Below are 19,486 nucleotides of genomic sequence, written 5' to 3'. Positions count from 1 at the left end.
GAATTCTCTTCCTTCCCTACACCACTGTAGATTAAAAAATAGAATTACATGTTTGTTAAACTTCCTCATTTTGAAACTTATACAGTGATTATGCAAATGAATGTTCCGGTTCTTGGGATACACAATGAAAAATACACACTGAGGCATTTAGAAGTAAACTGGCATGATGCCTGCAAACTACTGTCAAATGGTGCAGGAAAGAAAAATTTTATGTGTGTGAGTGTGTGAATAATGAGAGAACAATAAAAGAAATATGACAAAAAGCAACTGTGAGTCTGAGAAGGGCACGTAAGAGTTTTTGTCATTCTTGCAACTTTCCTATAAGTCTGAAAATGATCTCCAAATACATTTTTTTCATATTTTAATAAAAAAATAAAAGCCATACAGGAAAAGATTATAAGTCTGACTATATTATTTATAAAAATCTACTTAAAGTCTATTGTTAAAGGGAACACATGCCACAGACTGGGCAGAGATATCTTCAAGCACAAAAAATAAATTTCAGAAAGTATAAAGAATCCCTCAAATCAATATAGAAAAGAAAAACAGACATAGATATGAACAGACAACCAACAGAAGAGAAAATCCAAATGATGAATCAAGTACTAAAATATACTTTATATTTTATTCAGCTCCCCATCCTAGTCTTTTAAACAAAAGTAGTTATCAATACTTTCCGAAAGGACCATTTCTTTTATAGGAGACTTTGTTCTAAGCTCTAAGTAATTTTTTTATAGACTGCCTAAGAGTCACCGAAGAGTAATCTAATCAACTTCATGTAGGCTACAAAAATTACAGAGTTTTGAATGTAGGGTATTCTGTAAAACTTCCGGGACATCACAGTTTTCAGACAGCAGTGAGGTATTCTTTTTACAGCTGTAGACCATTGTTCTTTATTCCCATCTATTTACCTTTATTATTAAACTTTCTGACCTCAACTCCAAGGTCATTTTTACATTTTCAACACAGTATTTAAGATAGTAAGAAATGTGTAGAGAATAACCATCATTTGAGAACTCTACTACCCAGATGAAGCCCCCTGTGTCCTCCTCCCAGTACACATTCCTCTAACCTCTACTCGAGCTCCTCACCGGAAGTTATCACTACACTGAGTTGACACCTATCATTACTGTGGACTTTCTTTATACTTTGTGTGTGTGTGTGTGTGTGTGTGTGTGTGTGTGTGTGTGTGTTCCTAAACAGATATTTTCATCTTCACTAGTAATCAGAGAAATGCAAATTTAAATTATGGTGAGATACCATTTTACACATATTAAAATGGCAAAAATTTTAAAGTCTGGCCAAATATTGGGTAGGACGTGGAGCAAAAGGCACTCGGGCATACAACTACTCCAACAATAGCTCTGGTGTCCACCAAGTCAATATCATCACTGTATAAAAACACACAGTGAGGCAAGATGACAAGTGTCCTGCTAGCAGCTGTGTAGACTATCCAGGCTTGGAATAGGAGCCCAGAAAGCCTTTGACCTGCAGCACCCACTCTTGCCCTCACTTCAGCCCAGCAGGGACAGGCCCACTTGGGAAAGAGCATCAGGTAGCCCACACATCATTTTCCATCAAGATCTCTGCATAGCCAAGGGGTAGAATAAGATAAATTAGCATGAACCCTGACCCATAACCAGGTGTTTCCATACCTGTCCCAATCCTCATCTGCAGCTCTCCTTCTCCAGGACCGCTCTGCACCAGGCTTATCAAACTGGTCAAAGTCGTCATCTGTGAGGGAGAGGCCATAAAAGTCAGTCTTACTAAATTGAAACAGACACAAACAGATATTCAAATACCAAAACAACTTGTTTCTTTTAAGGATTGTTGATATGACATTTTAAAATACAAAAGTTCCATACACAACTATTATAAATGCTTTAGCTATTTTCAATAATCAAAAATTTTTAAGGTACGAAGCTATCCAAAGAAAATCAATTTATTGAACATTATTAGGCATGTAAAATCACTAACAGAACAGAATGTTTTAAAAATCTTAAATTTTAGTAAAATATTTTGTTGGGTTTTTGAGTACATATTTTTACTACAACTACATAAAAGGAAAAAACTGCTGATTTGCTAAAAGTTAAAGAGATTTTTATAATACTTTTTGTATTCTTTACATTTTTCCAAATTAATCATGGAAAACAAAGACCCTATTTAAAAGAAGTATTTTTTTAAAGAGAATTGCTAAACAACAGATATATAACATAAGCCACATGTATATTTTTTAATTTTCTAGTAGCCACATTTAAAAAAGTAAAAAGAAACAGATGGAACTTTAATAGGTGAAATTTTAACAACATATTTTATTTAACCCAGTATACCCAAAATATCATTATAGCATGTAATCAATACAAAAAATAATAAGGTATTTTACATTTTTTCCATACTAAGTGTATATTTCGCACACACAGCCCATCTCATATCTCATCTTTTAATCTATTTTTATTATTAGGAAGGTCAAAGAATTGGAATTACAGTTTTTCATCTTAGATACACTTGCAAGCAGAGGCTTGAGAAGCAGCAGCAGACAGATAACCTCCCCAGAGAGTCTACCTAGGGGAGCCAGATAATAAAGCCCCAGGAATTTTTTAAGCCTGGGGCTAGAAATTAACCAACAAAGTTCTAACAAAGTAATACATCAACTCTTACCATGCACTATACCAAACAGAGTACGTGCCTTAAAAAAAAAAACAAAACCAAGACCCAAAGATATTAAAGAATTAGTATCCTTCAGGAGTTCTACTTCCAGCATGACAGCATGAAGAGCTCCACCAACCCACTCCCTGTGAAAATTATTTTTAATAAAATGACTATTTAAAGTCTCTGGAATCAATTCTAAAGGCATACATCAAATAAAAAACACTTATTCAAGAAATCTACTCAAATTTGTTAAGAACAGCTGCAAGAACCTGTGGTTTTTAAATCTGAAATCACTCTCTCCTCCCAGCTCCCAGCTCAGTGGGGCATCAATTCCACTCTAGATTGGTGAAGCCCAGAAAACAGACCTCTGCGTTCCTCATCCTGTGCCACCTGCCCAGTGCTGAGGGTAAGTTCTGGGTGAGTACAAGTGATAGGTGGGGGCTCCCTTTTTCCATTCAGGCCCCACTTGTGGGACAGACACTACTGGGGCCCAGATTGCCCCTGCCCCAGCTCATGGGGTGGAGATTTCACACCAAGAGAAGTAAGCCAAGAAGACCTTGGGTTAACTGCCCCCACCTCCACCACCCAGGCACTCAGCTCCTAAAGTGAGTGTCACTCAGAGACAAGTACACCACTGTCCCCACCCACAGCACAGGAGCTGTGGCTTTGAGAGTTTGCCCAAGGGGAAAAGCAAGCATTAGAACAGCAAGCATTAGAAAAGCTCCAAAACTCTCTGAGAGGAACTGACCATTTAGAACAGAGTACAAAAAAGGTCTAGTCAAAAGGTGCTCTCACAGTGAGGGTTTTGGAGAGGGATCATTGGAAGGAGAATGATAAAAGTCACTGGAGCTAAAAACTGAACTGTAGGCTGCCTAGTATGCCAAAGAGAAATGGCAAGATAGGTAGGAAGGGCCCTAACTCGGGTTAGAACAGGTCTCAAACCCTGACCTCAGACACCATCCAATCAATGAGGCCTAAATTTGATTGGATCCCTCTGTAAAGCAAATCATGTCCCAGGGCATTGTCAAAGGTGTGGCTGGATAAAGAAATAGTCAGAAAGAGCCTTGCCAAACCACCACAATCCCAAGGTGAGTGCGGGCATGACAAAGGGTCTCTGTGGCCCCTCAGCAGTGACATCAGAAGCTTCACACTGACCAGAGTCGGATGGAAGATGAGAACAGACTTCACTTAAACAAACTAGTCAGTCACCAAACAAGTAAACAACCAAATAACAATAATAAGCCCAGGGGTAGGGAAGAAGGGAGACCAGCACCCAGAGCTGACACAATATATTATCTAAAATGTCCATTTCCAACAAGAAATTACAAGACATGCAAAGAAACAGGAAAATATAACCCATAACCCATGGGGAAAAAAAGCAAGTAAAAGAAACTGCCTGTGAGAGGACCAGATGTCAGATTTAAAAGAAAAAGATGAACTGGCCATTATAAATGCATTCAAAGAACTAAATGAAACCATGCTGTGGCAGCGTCCCATATACAAGGTGGAGGAACAAGGAACACGGGTAGAGATGCTGGCTCAGGGACAATCTTCCTCAAGCAAAAAGAGGAAGACTGGCAACAGACGTTAGCTCAGGGCCAATCTTCCTCACCAAAAAAAAAGTTAAACATACACCTAACATATGACCCAGACATTCCACTCCTATGTTACTACCCAAGAGAAAAGGAAACTTAAGTCCATGAAAAGGCTTGTACACAAATGTTCACAGCTACACTTCTGGTAGAAGCCAAAAACTGGAAAGAACTCAAATGTTTATCAACAGGCAAACAGATAAACAAATTGTAAAATATCCATAAATGCAACTCTACTCAGCAATAAAAGAGAATGAAATATTGATACACTCAACAACATGGATGACTTCCAAATAATTATGCTTAGTGAGAGAAGCCAGACAAAAAAAAGAGCACATATTCTCAGATTCCTTTTCATAAAACTGTAGACACGCAACAGTAACAGAATCAGCATTTGCACAGGGACAGCGGGGCAGGCAGGAGCAAGAGGCAGGAATTACAAAGGACGTGAGGACACTTTTGAAGATGATGACACATTCACTACACTGACTACGGTTGTGGTTTCACAGGTGTATACACGTATCCAAACTTATCAAAGTGCGTGTTTCAAAGATACGCAATTTCCTGTATGTCAATTATACTTTAAAAAAGCTCTTTTTAAAAAAGATAATGTATTAAGAAAAACTTTGGTCAGAGATGACAAACTCAAATGCCTACAGGAACTAGGCAGGGAATATAATGAGCTAAGCAGGCTGGGTGAGCATATGTCAAATCAGCAGGCTTTTACCTTGTTTATAGACAGGGGTGTTAGTCCACATTACAGAGAATGCAGACCCAGTGAGGGCAGCTTCCAACTTTCAAGGAAAGACAGAAATATGTATTTTTTCCTAATTGTTAAATGTAAGCAACTAATTCAAGTTTTTCCTTAAAAAAGTCTGCAGATCAAACAAAATATGCCTGTGGGCCGATGTCACAAGCAGCCAAGTTACGATTTTTAAGAAAAAGAAGCAGAACCAAAACACCCATTTCCAACGCCTTCTCTTCTACCTCCTGCTCCACTTTCAGTCAATGCCACATACTTGACACTTATTTTCTAAAGGGTCTCTCTGTGTTAGCTTTCCTTACCCCATCAGATTGTATACTTCATGAAAACAAGCAGCATTCCCTATCTATGGAAACATGAACAAAGTCCCAACATTTTATAGGCAAAAAGTTTTGCTCGTGGCTTTTTCCATATTAGTACACAGTGAAGGAATTAATACTGAGTCACAATCACCCTTGGCAGATATTACTAATTAATTATAGAACCCAGTTCTGCTAAGGCCAGAAAATCCTTATGCCAAGGCTAGCTAATAACAATCACCTAGAAACCTTGTTAAAAATTATAGTCCTTGACCCCACTCTGAATCAGATTCGGTGGGCTCTGTTTTTTGTTTTTTAAAGCTTCCCAGTAATTCTGATAGACAGCTAGGGTTGGGAATCCCTGCCCCAGTCGACCACTATCCATCACAGCAGACACTCCAGAAGAAAACTTAACCGCCATCTTGCTACAAAAGAACTTCCTGGAGTGAGTTAAATCCACAAAAGTCAAAATCAGAAGCCAGGATCATGCAAAAATAACTAAAATAAATACTTCTCCAAAGGAGAGACCCTCATAAAACATCCAAGGAAACTGGCTATGAAATCATTCCAAAACAAGGAAGTGCAAGTTAAGCAGAAACTCCAAATAAAACTGAGGTCATGAAACCTGTATCCTTCATTCACGCAACAACTATTTCTTGAGCACCTAATCTATGCCAGGCATTGTTTTAAACACCTGGCATACAAGGGTGACAAGACAACAAAAATCTCTACCCTTTTGTAGGTTGCAATCTGAGGAAGAGACTAACACCAATAAACAAATAGATAGCTAGATGGACAGAATCTAACTTAAGGTCTTTATCGGAAAAAATAGAGCAGGAGGGTAAAGATGGAAAATGAGGAGAGGGATGGAAGGTGCAAACCCGGCTGACTATGATTTTAAAGACAGGGTAAAATGCATTAAAAATGTACATGGGTTACGTCTTTCAATATTTACTATATTAGAAATTAAAACCAAGGCATTTTATTTGATTCATTAATTCACGTAAAAGAAACAGTAAACCCATTACATGTTAATGTGACATTTTTAACGAAAACTGCATTTTCAAAAAAGAGAGAGATATTTTTCACAGTTTTGCAAAACTCTTTAACATCTGACTGTGTAGAAGACAGCTGAATTTTTACATCTGCTTCTGCGTTCAATCTCTTGCAATAGAGTCATGTGTCGCTTAATGACGGGGGTATGTTCTGAGAAATGCGTCATCAGGCAATGTAGTCCTGCTTGCACACGATAGTGTACTTACACAAATCTAGATGGTACAGCCTACCACACACCCAGGCTACGTGGTACTAATCCCACGGGAGCACCGTAGTATATGCAGTCCGTCACTGACTGAAACGTCATTGTGCAGTGCATGACTATATTGCTCAGACTAAAGTGCATAAAAGAAATCCTACTCCAAATATACATGTAGTTGTAAAAGTGAAGAGTGCTTTAATAGCCCTTTCAGACAATTTTAGATATTCTTCTTCGATACTAAACCAATATTCAACAAGCTGCAGTTTCTCAAAGGTTAGTTGCAATGCAGAATCTGAAGCCTTAGCAATGAACATGTCACGCTCTCTTTATGTTGAAACGCACTGTTGTGTCATGCACTATGAATGGATTTTTTACCATTTGTGATTTTGTAACATTATGTATTGGTCATTTTGAAAACACTGGTTCAGTGAATTAATACAGTTCTTCCAAATGTTGACACATTTCATTATTCAACATCAAAATCACATTTGGCAACAGCACCAGCAATCTCATCAGAAAAGTCTTCAAGTATGGGGATGTTTTCAAGCTCACCACAGCAAATACAACTTTTCCAAAATTCTAATTTTTGCTTAAAAGCTTGGATTTTATCATTGGCAACAAATACTGTGAGTTGTTTTCCTTGAAGAGACAGGCTCACTTCATTTTCAAGAAAACATCTGCCAAATACTAAAGTCTGAATAACCACACTTTGTCAGTTGTCCTTTCAAGTAAAACTGGTGTTCTATGAAAAACAAACGAACAAATAAACAAAAAACCCCAGCTAGTTCAGCTCTCAACTCAATTGGACAAGTACTTTTCCTGGAGGCAACTGCTGGTACTTCAGTATGAAACAAAAGTCTTTTATGCATACTTCCCATTTTGTCACAAAGAATACTTTTTAACAATGTAATCTAGGGGCCGGCCCCGTGGCTTATCGGTTAAGTGCGCGCGCTCCACTATTGGCAGCCCGAGGTTCGGATCCCCGGCGCGCACCGACGCACTGCTTCTCCAGCCATGCTGAGGCCGCGTCCCACATACAGCAACTAGAAGGATGTGCAACTATAACGTACAACTATCTACTGGGGCTTTGGGGAAAAAAAGGAGAAGGATTGGCAATAGATGTTATCTCAGAGCCAGTCTTCCTCAGCAAAAAGAGGAGGATTAGCATGGATGTTAGCTCAGGGCTGATCTTCCTCACACACACACACACAAAAAAAATGTACTCTAGGGTCAAGATTGAATAAAAGTAATTTTTAATGCTTCATCAAGGATCTTAACAAAACTGGCATTCTTTTTTTACTGTGTTGCCTGACTTCTAATGCTTTGTGGCCGCTACCTTAAATCATGCTAAGGCACCAGAAGATTAACCCACCGTTACGTTTACAATGTTGGTGCAAATGTCAGCACAGTAAAAAAGGTAAATCAGGTCTCAGTGCTATTATGAAAATAGTCAGACCTCACAGACACTCTGAAATAGTCTTGGGGACTCCCAAGATTTGGAAGGCTGCTGTTCACCATTCAGTGAACAGAAAGTATATTCAAGGATATTCGTCAAGGAGTGCTTTATCAACAGGGACAAAGTAGAAATCAACCAAATGCCCAACAAAAGAAGACAAAGCAGAGAGGCAAAATTAAAGTACAGTCATGCAAATATACACTAGGCAGCAATAAGAATTATAATTAGTGTTGCTATTACATCCTGACATGGGAAAATGTCCACAATAATATAATGTGGGAGAAAAAAAATCCCACACTATCACACAGTATGATATGACCACCTTACATATAAAATACATGTGTGCACCTGTGTCTGGAAGGATATAAGCCAAACTGCTAGTGGTAATTATTTCTGTGTTGAAATTAATTATGGATTGTCTTCTGTATTCTTCCTTACGTTTTTACAGAAACTACTTTCTTTCTTAGAATAAAATTTCATTGTCCTTCCTAAAGTAACATACATTCACTATAAAAACTTCTTGAGCTATGTAAAAGTACAAAGATATTAAAATCACCCCAAATTTCTCTGATCAGAAATAACAATCATAACATTAAGTGACCAGCATTCCAAATGTTTATCTACACACACATTTGAACACATAATGTGCAGACAAAACTTAAAACAGGACGATACAGGATATTTTTGATGAAGTATGAAATTTCATATTATTTGAATTTATCTTCAGAAAAAGCAGCTGAAGTTAAATCAATGGAATGACTGAAATTCAAAGGTAAAAAATTTCTTCAACTCAGGACATATTTTGGAAGTAATCTCCAAGTAAAAAAATACATACAGTAGGGGCCGGCCCCGTGGCTTGGCAGTTAAGTGCGCGAGCTCTGCTGCTGGTGGCCCAGGTTCAGATCCCGGGCACACACGGACCCATCACTTGTTGGGCCACGCTGCGGCGGCATCCCACGTACAGCAACTAGCAGGATGAGCAACTATAACATACAACTACTAGGGCTTTGGGGAGAAAAAGGGGGAAAAAAATGTGGAAAAAAAAATACATACAGCATGATGGGGGCTGGGGAAAGTGAAGTTACAGACTAGGTAATAACTGAGGTGAAGACTGAGCAATGACTAGATTTTTGACAAGCAGATAAGATCACAGGTAAAACAACAGCACAGGGTGAAGAGTGCTGTGCAAGCCCAGAAGACAGAGAATCATTTGGTTGGTATGAAACAACCATTCACAGAGAGACGCAGCAGGAAAGAAAAGGCTGAAAAGGCAGATCTGGGGCATTACTGAAGAATCAACATGAGAAATCTATACTTAATACGCAACATGATTGCAGTTTAGAAAGATTAACCTAGCACCAACAAAAAGCAATGAATGAATTGCTAAAAGATAAACAATGTTAAGAACAACAAAGAACTATAAACCAAGCAATAGCAAAAAGAAATCCTGCCTAGGATCACAGTGAAGACGGAGAGGAGAAGGAGATACTGGACAAACCAGAAACTCTGTTTAGAAGCTCCAGTCGTGTGGACTCGCTGACCTGGGAAGAGAAGTCAAAAAAAACACCAGTGTTTCCAATCTGGGATGTTATTGGGATGTAAACTGACTGCTACATATGCTGGTTTATTTAGAGAAGATCATGAGTTTGGTTTTTAAAATGTTGCATGTGTCTTCGTGCAACCCACTCATCTTCTGTAATACTAAAACAAAGTCTGACTTGCTGACCGCACTGGGTTGAACAGTCTCTGATTCTCAGACACCAACTAGCTATCGAACAATTCCATTCAATTCTGACCCTAATAATCTGCAGTTAGCACACAAGTTAAGGGCTCAGTCCCATAAGACTGCCCCCTTGCCAGCTGCAAATGAGATGCCCAAGCTGCCCACACTTCTACCTGCCGACTACAAATTCAGGGTTTGTTTTTATTCAGGGTCCCCACAATCCCCACCCCCAGGTTCAATAATTCACTTGAACAACTCACAGAACCCAGGAAAACACTCTACGTACTACGACAGTTTATCATAAAGGATAAAAATGAACAACCAGAGGGCCAGCCCCAGTAGCCTAGTGGTTAAAGTTCAGCACGCTCCACTTCAGCAGCCCAGCTTGATTCCCAGGCATGGACCCATACCACTCATCTGTCAGTGGCCATGCTGTGGCGGCGGGTCACAGGGAAAAAAAAAGAGGAAGACTGGTAACAGATGTTAGCTCAAGGCAAATCTTCCCCAGCAAAAAAAAAAAAAAAACAAAAAAAATGAACAGCCAAATCAACAGGTACATCGGGTGAACTTGGGAAGAGTCCCAAGTATGGAAGCCTTTGTCCCCGTTGTCAGGGTGTGCCACCCTCCCAGCACAGGGATGTGGGAAGCTATTCAAATCCCTTCATTTAGGGGTTTTATGGAAGTCTCATACATAGTCATGACTGTTAAACCACTGACCAACGGTGATTGAACTCAATTTCCAGTCCCCCTCCTACCTCCCAGGAGGTGGGGGTTGAGGCTGAAAATTCTAACCCATTAGTCATGCAGCTGGTTTTTCTGGCAACCAGCCCCCATCCTGAAGCTATCTGGGATCCCCTTCACAAGTCATCTCATTAGCATATAAGAGACAATAAACTGAAAGTGTTTTAGGAGCTCAGGAACCAGAAGCAAAGACCAAATATTTGTTTTTTATCATACTACAAACAGTGTCCCCCAAAAAGTTCTGCCAGAACCTCAGAATAAGACCTTATTTAAAAATAGGATCCCTGCAGATGTAACTAGTTAAGATGATGTAGTACTGGAATAGGATGGGCCCTAAATCCAACGAATGGTGTGGCAATTCTACTTCTGGGTATATATCCAAAAGAACTGAAAGCAAGGGCTCACAGAGACATTTGCACATCCATGTTCATGGCAGCCTTATTCACAACAGTCAAAAGGTAGAAGCAACCTAAGTGTCCACCAATGGATAAATGGATAAATAAAATGTGGTCTACTCATACAATGGAACAGTATCCACCTTAAAGAGGAAGGAAATCCAGACACATGCTACAATATGGATGAATCTTGAGAACATTATACTAAGTGAAATAAGCCAGTCACAAGAGGACAAGGGCTATATGATTCCACTCATACGAGTCAATTACTAGAGTAATCAAATTCACACAAACAGAAAGTAGGATGGTGGGTGCCAGGGGTTGGGGGAGGGGAATGCGGAGTTGTTTAACGGGGACAGAGTTTCAGTTTCATAAGATAAAAAACTTCTGGAGATGGATGGCGGTGTTGGTTACACAACAACGCAAATATACTTAATACCACTAAACAGTGCACTTAAAAACGGCTAAGATGGCTCTTCGCCATCGTTCCTTCTCCCCAGCAGCTGCAGTCATGAAGGTCGAGCTGTGCAGCTATAGCACCTACAAGATCTACCCCAGACATATGCAGCGCCATGCCAGGATCGACGGGAAGGTTTTCCAATTTCTTAACGCAAAATGTGAGCCGGCATTCCTTTCCAAGAGGAATCCTCGGCAGATAAACTGGACTGTCCTCTACAGAAGGAAGCACAAAAAGGGGCAGTCGGAAGAAATTCAAAAGAAAAGAACCTGCCATGCAGTCAAATTCCAGAGGGCCATCACTGGTGCATCTCTTGCTGATATGGCCAGGAATCAGAAACCTGAAATTAGAAAGGCTCAACGACAACAAACTATCAGGGCTGCCAAGGAAGCAAAAAAGGCTAAATAAGCAAGCATCTAAAAAGCAACAGCTGCTGCTAAGGCTCCCACAAAGGCAGCACCTAAGCAAACAACTGTGAAGCCAGTAAAAGTTTCTGCTTCCCGCGTTGGTGGAAAACACTAAGCTGCCAGATCAGATTTTTAAATAAAGATCTAACTATCACTAAAAAAAAAAAAACTGGCTAGAATGGAAGAGTGATGTCAGCATTATTACAGAGTGAATTGTTCCCTTTGTCCCTCCACTCTAAATTACAACTAAATGGACATTCACTAACTAACTGAGGATTCCCTACACAACACAACAGGATGCCTTAGGGATCCATGCAGCCATACACCTGAAAGCGGGTGGACTGGATCCCCAGGAAGCAGTGGAACTAGGTGAGTGGAACCCTCCTCCTCTCCTGAGGCAGCAATCCAGGTCGCAGACCCTCAGACAGCAGGTGGCACGACTATGAGCAGAGGCGGGGGGCAGCCCGGCCCTGGGCGCAAATGCTTTTTGAGTGGTAGCCCAGCTCTTGAGAGCACTCACCATTCTGCAGGGGCCGCACCCGTACCAAGGTGCCCTGACCATGAAGCACAACAGCTCAGCTAACCTGCCCAAGAGTGCAGCACCAGCCCTTGCTAGCATGACCCACCTGCCAAGCACAGTGCCCAGCTGCAACCCACCTGGCAAGCACAGAGGCTGCACCCACAGGAGCACAACCCACCGAGTGGCTGTGGCCAGCGCATGGGAATGCAGAGCAACTGAACTGGCACAACTACCAGCAGATAGGGCAGGATGAGAAAACGCTGCTCCTGCCCCCACCAGTGGTGGCAGGTGGAATCTGCAACCCAATACTACCACAAATGTACCAGCACAGGATCATTTCATCAAACACCATGAAGAACTACAGTGACACTGCACAACAGAAGGAAACTGACAAGTCTCCACAAACCAATCATGAAGTCACAGAAATTTACAATGTGAAAAACAGAAAACTCAAAATAGTTGTCATAAAGAAACTCAACAAGTTACAAGAAAATCCCAAAATCCTGAGTTCAATGAGCTCAGGAATAAAATTAACGAACAGAAGGAATAGTTCACCAAAAATACTGAAGTCCTTAAAAAAAACTATAGAGAAATTATGGATACGAAGAACACAATCAACAAGATAAAAAATAACGTAGAAACCATAAAAAATAAGGCAGACATTATAGAGAACAGAATTGGCGACTTAGAAGACAGAAATATAGAAATGCTTCAGATGGAAGAGTAGAAAAAACTCAGATTTTTAAAAAATGAAGAAATTCTTCGAGACATATCCAACTCAATTTGGAAAAATAACATAAGGATTATAGTTATTCCAGAAGGAGAAGAGAGGGAGAAAGCAGCAGAGAGCTTGTTCAAAGAAACAACAGCTGAGACTTTCCAAACCTAAGAAAGGAACTGGACTTACATGTATATGAAGCCAACAGAACTCCTAATTACACCAATGAGAAAAGATCTTCTTCAAAGCACATAATATTAAAACTATCAAAAGTCAATGACAAAGAAAAACTATTAACGTCAGTAAAGCAGAAAAAAATAACATACAAAGGAACCCCTCTCAGGTTTTCAGCGGATTTCTCAGCAGAAACCTTACAAACTGAGAGAGAATGGAATGATATATTCAAAATACTGAAAGACGAAAACTTTCAGCGAAGAATACTCTATCCAGCAAAATTATCCTTCAGACATAATGGAGAAATAAAACCTTGCCCAGATAAACAAAAGCTGAGAAAATTCATCGCCACAAGACTTGCCTTACAAAAAATGATGAAGGAAGCCCTCCTACCTGAAACAAAAAAGCAAAGGTTTACAAAGCTTTGAGCAAGGAGATAAACAGACAAAATCGGAAAACTGCAGCTCTCTATCAGAATAGGTCAGCAAACACTTAATTATAACAAAAAAGATAAAGGGAAGGAAAGCATCAAAAATAACTATAAACACTTCAATTCAGTCACAAACCCACAACACAAAAAAGAATAATTTGCAACAACAATAACTCAGAAGAGAAAAGGGATGGAAGCTGCTTAAGCTAATGGAAATTAAGAGGCTATCAGAAAATGGACTATCTCATCTATGAGGTCTTTTATACAAATGTCATGGCAACCACTAAACCAAAAATCAGAGCAGAGGCACAAATCATACATAAAAAGAAAACTGAGAAAACCATCACAGAAAACCACCAAACTGAAATGGCAGTCTGAAATACAAGGGAAAAGAAACAATGGAAACAGAACAACCAGAGAACAAGAGATAAAATGGCCAGGTTAAGCCTTCATATACGAATAATCACTCTAAATGTAAATGGATTTAATCTCCAATCAAACAACACAGAGTGGCTGGCTGGATTAAAAAACAAGACCCAACAATATGCTACCTCCAGCAAACACATCTCAGCTCTAAAAACAAACATAGGCTCAGAGTGAAGGGATGTAATATGATACTCCAAGCAAATGGCAAGCAAAGGAAAGCAGGTATTGCCATACTTATATCAGACAAAAAAAACTTCAAAATAAAAAACATAAGAAACAAAGACGAGTCGTATATAATGATAAAAAGGACATTCCACCAAGAGGACATGACGCTTATGTATATATATGCACCTAACACAGGAACATCGAAGTATATATATAAAGCAACTATTAACAAACCTAAAGGGAGAATTTGACAGAAACACAATAACAGTACGGGACCTTAACACCCCACTTACATCAATGGATAGATCATCCAAACACAGTCAACAAGGAAACAGTGGCCTTAAATGAAACACTAGACCAGGTGTACTTAATAGGTATATACAGAACATTTCATCTATAAAGAGCAGAATACACATTCTTCTCAAGTGCACATGGAACACTTTCAAAGATAGACAATATGTTGGGAAACAAAGCAAGACTCAATAAATTTAAGAAAATTGAAAGCATATCAAGCATCTTTTTAGACCACAATGCTATGAAACTAGAAATCAACTACAAGAAAAAAGCTGAGGAAGTCACAAATATGTGGAGACTAAACAACACGCTACTGAACAACCACTGGAGCAATAAACAAATCAAAGGAGAAATAAAAAAATACCTGGAGACAAATAAAAAAAAAACACAACATCCCAACTCTTACAGGATGCAGCAAAAGCAGTTCTAAGGGGGAAATTTATAGCAACACAGGCCCACCTCGACAAACAAGAAAAATCTCAAATAAGTAATCTTAAACCACACCTAACAGAACTAGAAAAAGAAGAACAAACAAGGCCCAACATCAGAAAAAGAGAAATAATAAAAATTACAGCAGAAATAAATGAAATAGACTAAAAAAAACAATAGCAAGGATCAATGAAACTAACACCTGGTTCTTTGAGAAGATAAAATTTGACAAACCCTTAGCCAGACTCACTAAGACAAAAAGAGAGGCTCAAATAAATAAAATTAGAATTGAAAGAGGAAAATTACAACAGATACCACAGAAATACACAGGATTATAGAAAAAATACCACGAAAAACTACATGCCAACAAATTGGATAACCTAGAAGAAATGGATAAATTCTTCAAATTATATAACCTCCTAAAACTGAATGAAGAAGAAATAGAGAATCTGAATAGACCAATTACAAGTAAAGAGATTGAAACAGTAATCAAAAACCTCCCAAAAAACAGAGGTCCAGGACCAGATGGGTTCTCTGGAGAATTCTACCAAACATTCAAAGATTTACTACCTATCCTTCTCAAACTGTTCCGAAAATCTGAAGAAGACGGAATGCTTCCTAACTCACTCTACGAGGCCAACATAACCCTGACAAGGATAACACAAAAAAAGAAAAGTATAGGCCAATACCGCTAATAGATGTAAAAATCTTCAACAAAATATGAGCAAATCAAATACAGCAATACATTAAAAGGATCATACACCATGATCAAGTGGGATTTACACCAGGGAGATAGTGATGGTTCAACATCCACAAATCAATGTGATGTACCACATTAACAAAATGAGGAATAAAAAATCACACGATCATCTCAATAGATGCAGAGAAAGCATTTGACAAGATCCAACATCCATTTATGATAAAAACTCTCAATAAAATGAGTATAAAGGAAAATACCTCAACATAATAAAGGCCATATATGACAAACCCACAGCCAACATCATACTTAATGGTGAAAAAGCAAAAGCCATCCCTCTGAGAACAGGAACAAGACAAGGTTGCCCACTCTCATCACTCCTATTCAACATAGCACTGGAGGTTTTGGCCAGAGCAATTAGGCAAGAAAAAGAAATAAAAAGTATCCAAATTAGCAAGGAAGAAGTGAAACTCGCACTGTCTGCAACAACATGATTCTATATATAGAAAACCCTAAAGAATCCACCAGAAAACTATTAGAAATCATCAACAACTAAAGCAAAGTTACAGGGTACAAAATCGACTTAAAAAATCAGTTGCATTTATATATACTAACAATGAACTAGCAGAAAGAAGTCAAGGATATAACCACATTTACAATCGCAACAAAAAGAATAAAAATATCTAGGAATAAATCTAACCAAGGAGGTAAAAGACATATACACTGAAAACTATAACACATTATTGCAAGAAATCGAAGAAGATATAAAGAAACAGAATCCATACTCATGGATTGGAAGAATAAACATAGTTAAAATGTCCGTTATTACCTAAAGCAATCTACAGATTCAATGCAATCCCAATCAGAATCCCAATGACATTCTTCACAGAAACAGAACAAGGAGTCCTAAAATTTATACGGAACAACAAAGACCCCAAACAGCCAAAGCAATCCTGGAAAAAAGAACAAAGCTGGAGGCATCACAATCCCTGACTTCAAAACACACTACAAAGCTCTAGTAATACTGGCACAAAAACAGACACACAGATCAATGGAACAGAAATGAGAGCCCAGAAATAAAACCACACATCTATGGACAGCTAATCTTTGACAAAAGAGTCATACAACAAGTCATACAAAGAACATACAACAGAGAATTTCTTTTCAATAAATGGCGCTGGGAAAACTGGACAGCCACATGCAAAGGAATGAAAGTAGACCATTACTTGCACCATACACAAAAATTAACTCAAAATGGATTAAAGACATGAAGGTAAGACCCGAAACCATAAAACTCCTAGAAAAAAAAAAAGGCAGTACACTCTGTGACATCAATCTTAGCAGTATCTTTTCGAATACCACATCTACTCAGGCAAGGGAGACAAAAGAAAAAATAAACAAATGGGACTACATTAGACTAAAAAGTTTCTGCAAGGCAAAGGAAACCATGAACAAACGAAAAGACAAGCCACCAACTGCGACAAAATATTTGCAAATCATATATCCAACAGCGGTTAATTTCCAAAATATATAAAGAACTCACATAACTCAACAACAAAAAAACAACAGGGTCAAAAAATGGGCAGAGGATACGAACAGACATTTTTCCAAAGAAGATACACAGACGGCCAACATGCACATGAAAAGATGTTCAACATCATTAATTATCAGGGAAACGCAAATCAAAACTACAATGAGATATCACCTTATACCCATTAGAATGGCTATAATTAATAAGACGGAAAATAACAAATGTTGGAGAGGATGTGGAGAAAAGGGAACCCTCATACACTACTGGTGACAATGCAAACTGGTGCAGCCACTATGGAAACCAGTATGGAAATGTCTCAAAAAATTAAAAATAGGAGTGACGTCAGCATCATGGCGGAGTGAGCTTTCCCATGAATTCTTCCCCCACAAAATACAACAAAAGTAACAGCCACAGACCAACAACGGAATCCCAGACAGTCAAAAGCTGGAGCGGAGGGATCCACACTGCCGCACATCTGAGAGCGGAACGTGCTGGGCCCCCGGAGGAAGTGGGGAGAGGTAAGGAGAACTCCGCTCCCTCCCCATCAGATCAGCGATCCGGTCCGCGCGGCTCCCAGAGAGGGGGGAGGGGTGGCCCTCGGCGGGAAACTGTAGCTCTTCGGGCGCTCTCAGCCAGTGGGAAACTCCCACACAGAGGGCTCAGAGGAGCCACAGGGCTACCATCAACATCTGAGCAACCCAGAGAGCGGATAAAGAGGAGCAAACGAGAAGCCTCCCACGTCAGGGACCCAGAGGGCAAAAGAGAGAGCTCCCCCCTCCCCGCAACCCGGAGTCTGCAGCTCGACCAGATCTAGCGGTCCGAGGCAGACCTGAATAAACTGGACTGGACCCGTGGATCGCAGTGGGGAAAAGAAACAAAACAAAACAAAACAAAACTGCGGATCGCAGCAGAAAAACTGGGGCAGAGCGCAGGGGGCTTAGACTACACAGCCCTTTACCACCACAAAGTGGCGGCAGGTGGAAATTGCAACCAGAGACTTCCAGGATGAGGAAAATCAAAACCAACACAGGAACCACAATGTAAAAATATATGAAATCACCAGACCAGAAACAAAATGACAAGCACCCAGAAATCAACCCCGAAGACACAGAAATCCATAAACTAAATGACAGAGATTTCAAAATAGCTATCATAAAAACACTCAACGAAATACGAGACAACACAGACAAACAATTCAATGAGATTAGGAGTTTCTTCACAAAAGAGATTGAAATCATAAAGAAAAACCTATCAGGGCTGATGGAGATGAAGAACACAATGGAGGAGATAAAGGAGAATCTGGAATCTTTAAAGAACAGAGCTGACAATATGGAGGAAAGAATTAGTACTTTAGAGGATAGGAATACAGATATACTCCAGATGGAAGAAGAGAGAGAACTAAGACTAAAAAGAAATGAAGAAAGACTCCGAGAAATATCGGACTCTATTAGAAAATGTAACATAAGAATTATAGGTATTCCTGAGGGAGAGGAGAGGGAAAGAGGAACAGACAGCCTATTCAAGGAAATAATAGCTGAAAATTGCCCAAATCTGGGGAAGGAGCAGGAAATACCAGTAAGCGAAGCCAACAGGACTCCTATATATATTAACAGACAAAGGCCTTCACCACGACACCTAGTGGTAAGGCTAGCCAGGGTCAACGACAAAGAAACAATATTAAGGGCAGCTAGACAAAAACAAAAAATAACGTACAAAGGAACTCCCATCAGGCTCTCAGCGGATTTCTCAACAGAAACTTTTCAGGCTAGAAGAGACTGGAATGATATATTCAAAATACTAAAAGACAAAAACTTTCAGCCAAGAATAATCTATCCAGCAAAAATATCCTTCAAATATGATGGAGAAATAGTAACTCTCCCAGATAAACAAAAGCTAAGGGAGTTCATGGCCACGAGACCGCCACTACAAGAAATACTCAAGAAGGCCCTCAGGCCTGAAAACAAGAAGAGAAAGGGAACACAAAGCTTGGAGTAAGGAGAAAAGTAGATAGACAAAATCAGAGAAATAGTAGATCTTTACCGGAATAGGTTAGCAACCACTTAAATACTAAACTCAAAGATCAAAGGAAGAAATTCACCAAAAATAAATTTAACCTCATCACTGTAAACACACAGCCACAACACAAGATAGAATAAGGTATAACAAGAGCAACTTAGAAGGGGAAGAGGAAAGTGACTGAATTGACTTAGTATAAGGAAATAGGAGGCTATCAGATAATGGACTATCGCATACAGAAGATTTTTCGCCCAAACCTCAAGGTAACCACTAAACAAATAATCAAATTAAAACCACATATGATAAACAAAGAGAAAACTAGAAGAATCATAAGACAGAACAACCA

The 19,486-nt window shown here is 39.3% G+C and overlaps 2 protein-coding genes across 4 annotated transcripts in view; one reads left to right on the top strand and one right to left on the bottom strand.

Annotated features, from left to right (window-relative positions):
• The window catches only part of RBM33 (RNA binding motif protein 33), a 163,178-nt gene that overhangs the window by 122,369 nt on the left and 21,323 nt on the right, over positions 1 to 19,486 (bottom strand). For all 3 annotated transcript variants that reach the window (XM_058533975.1, XM_058533981.1, XM_058533991.1), the window contains exon 2: positions 1,656 to 1,734. In XM_058533975.1, the coding sequence (XP_058389958.1) occupies positions 1,656 to 1,734 (79 nt within the window). The remainder of the gene's footprint in view (positions 1 to 1,655; positions 1,735 to 19,486) is intronic.
• LOC131422749 (large ribosomal subunit protein eL24-like) lies at positions 11,388 to 11,855 on the top strand. Its single transcript, XM_058570240.1, is given in 1 exon segment — positions 11,388 to 11,855. A coding segment is annotated over 1 exon segment (468 nt).

Source organism: Diceros bicornis, chromosome 3 (genome assembly GCF_020826845.1).
Source record: "Diceros bicornis minor isolate mBicDic1 chromosome 3, mDicBic1.mat.cur, whole genome shotgun sequence".
Lineage (NCBI taxonomy): Eukaryota > Metazoa > Chordata > Mammalia > Perissodactyla > Rhinocerotidae > Diceros > Diceros bicornis.
Note: the sequence above shows the minus strand (reverse complement) of the source record. Positions and strands in the feature narration are given on the sequence as shown.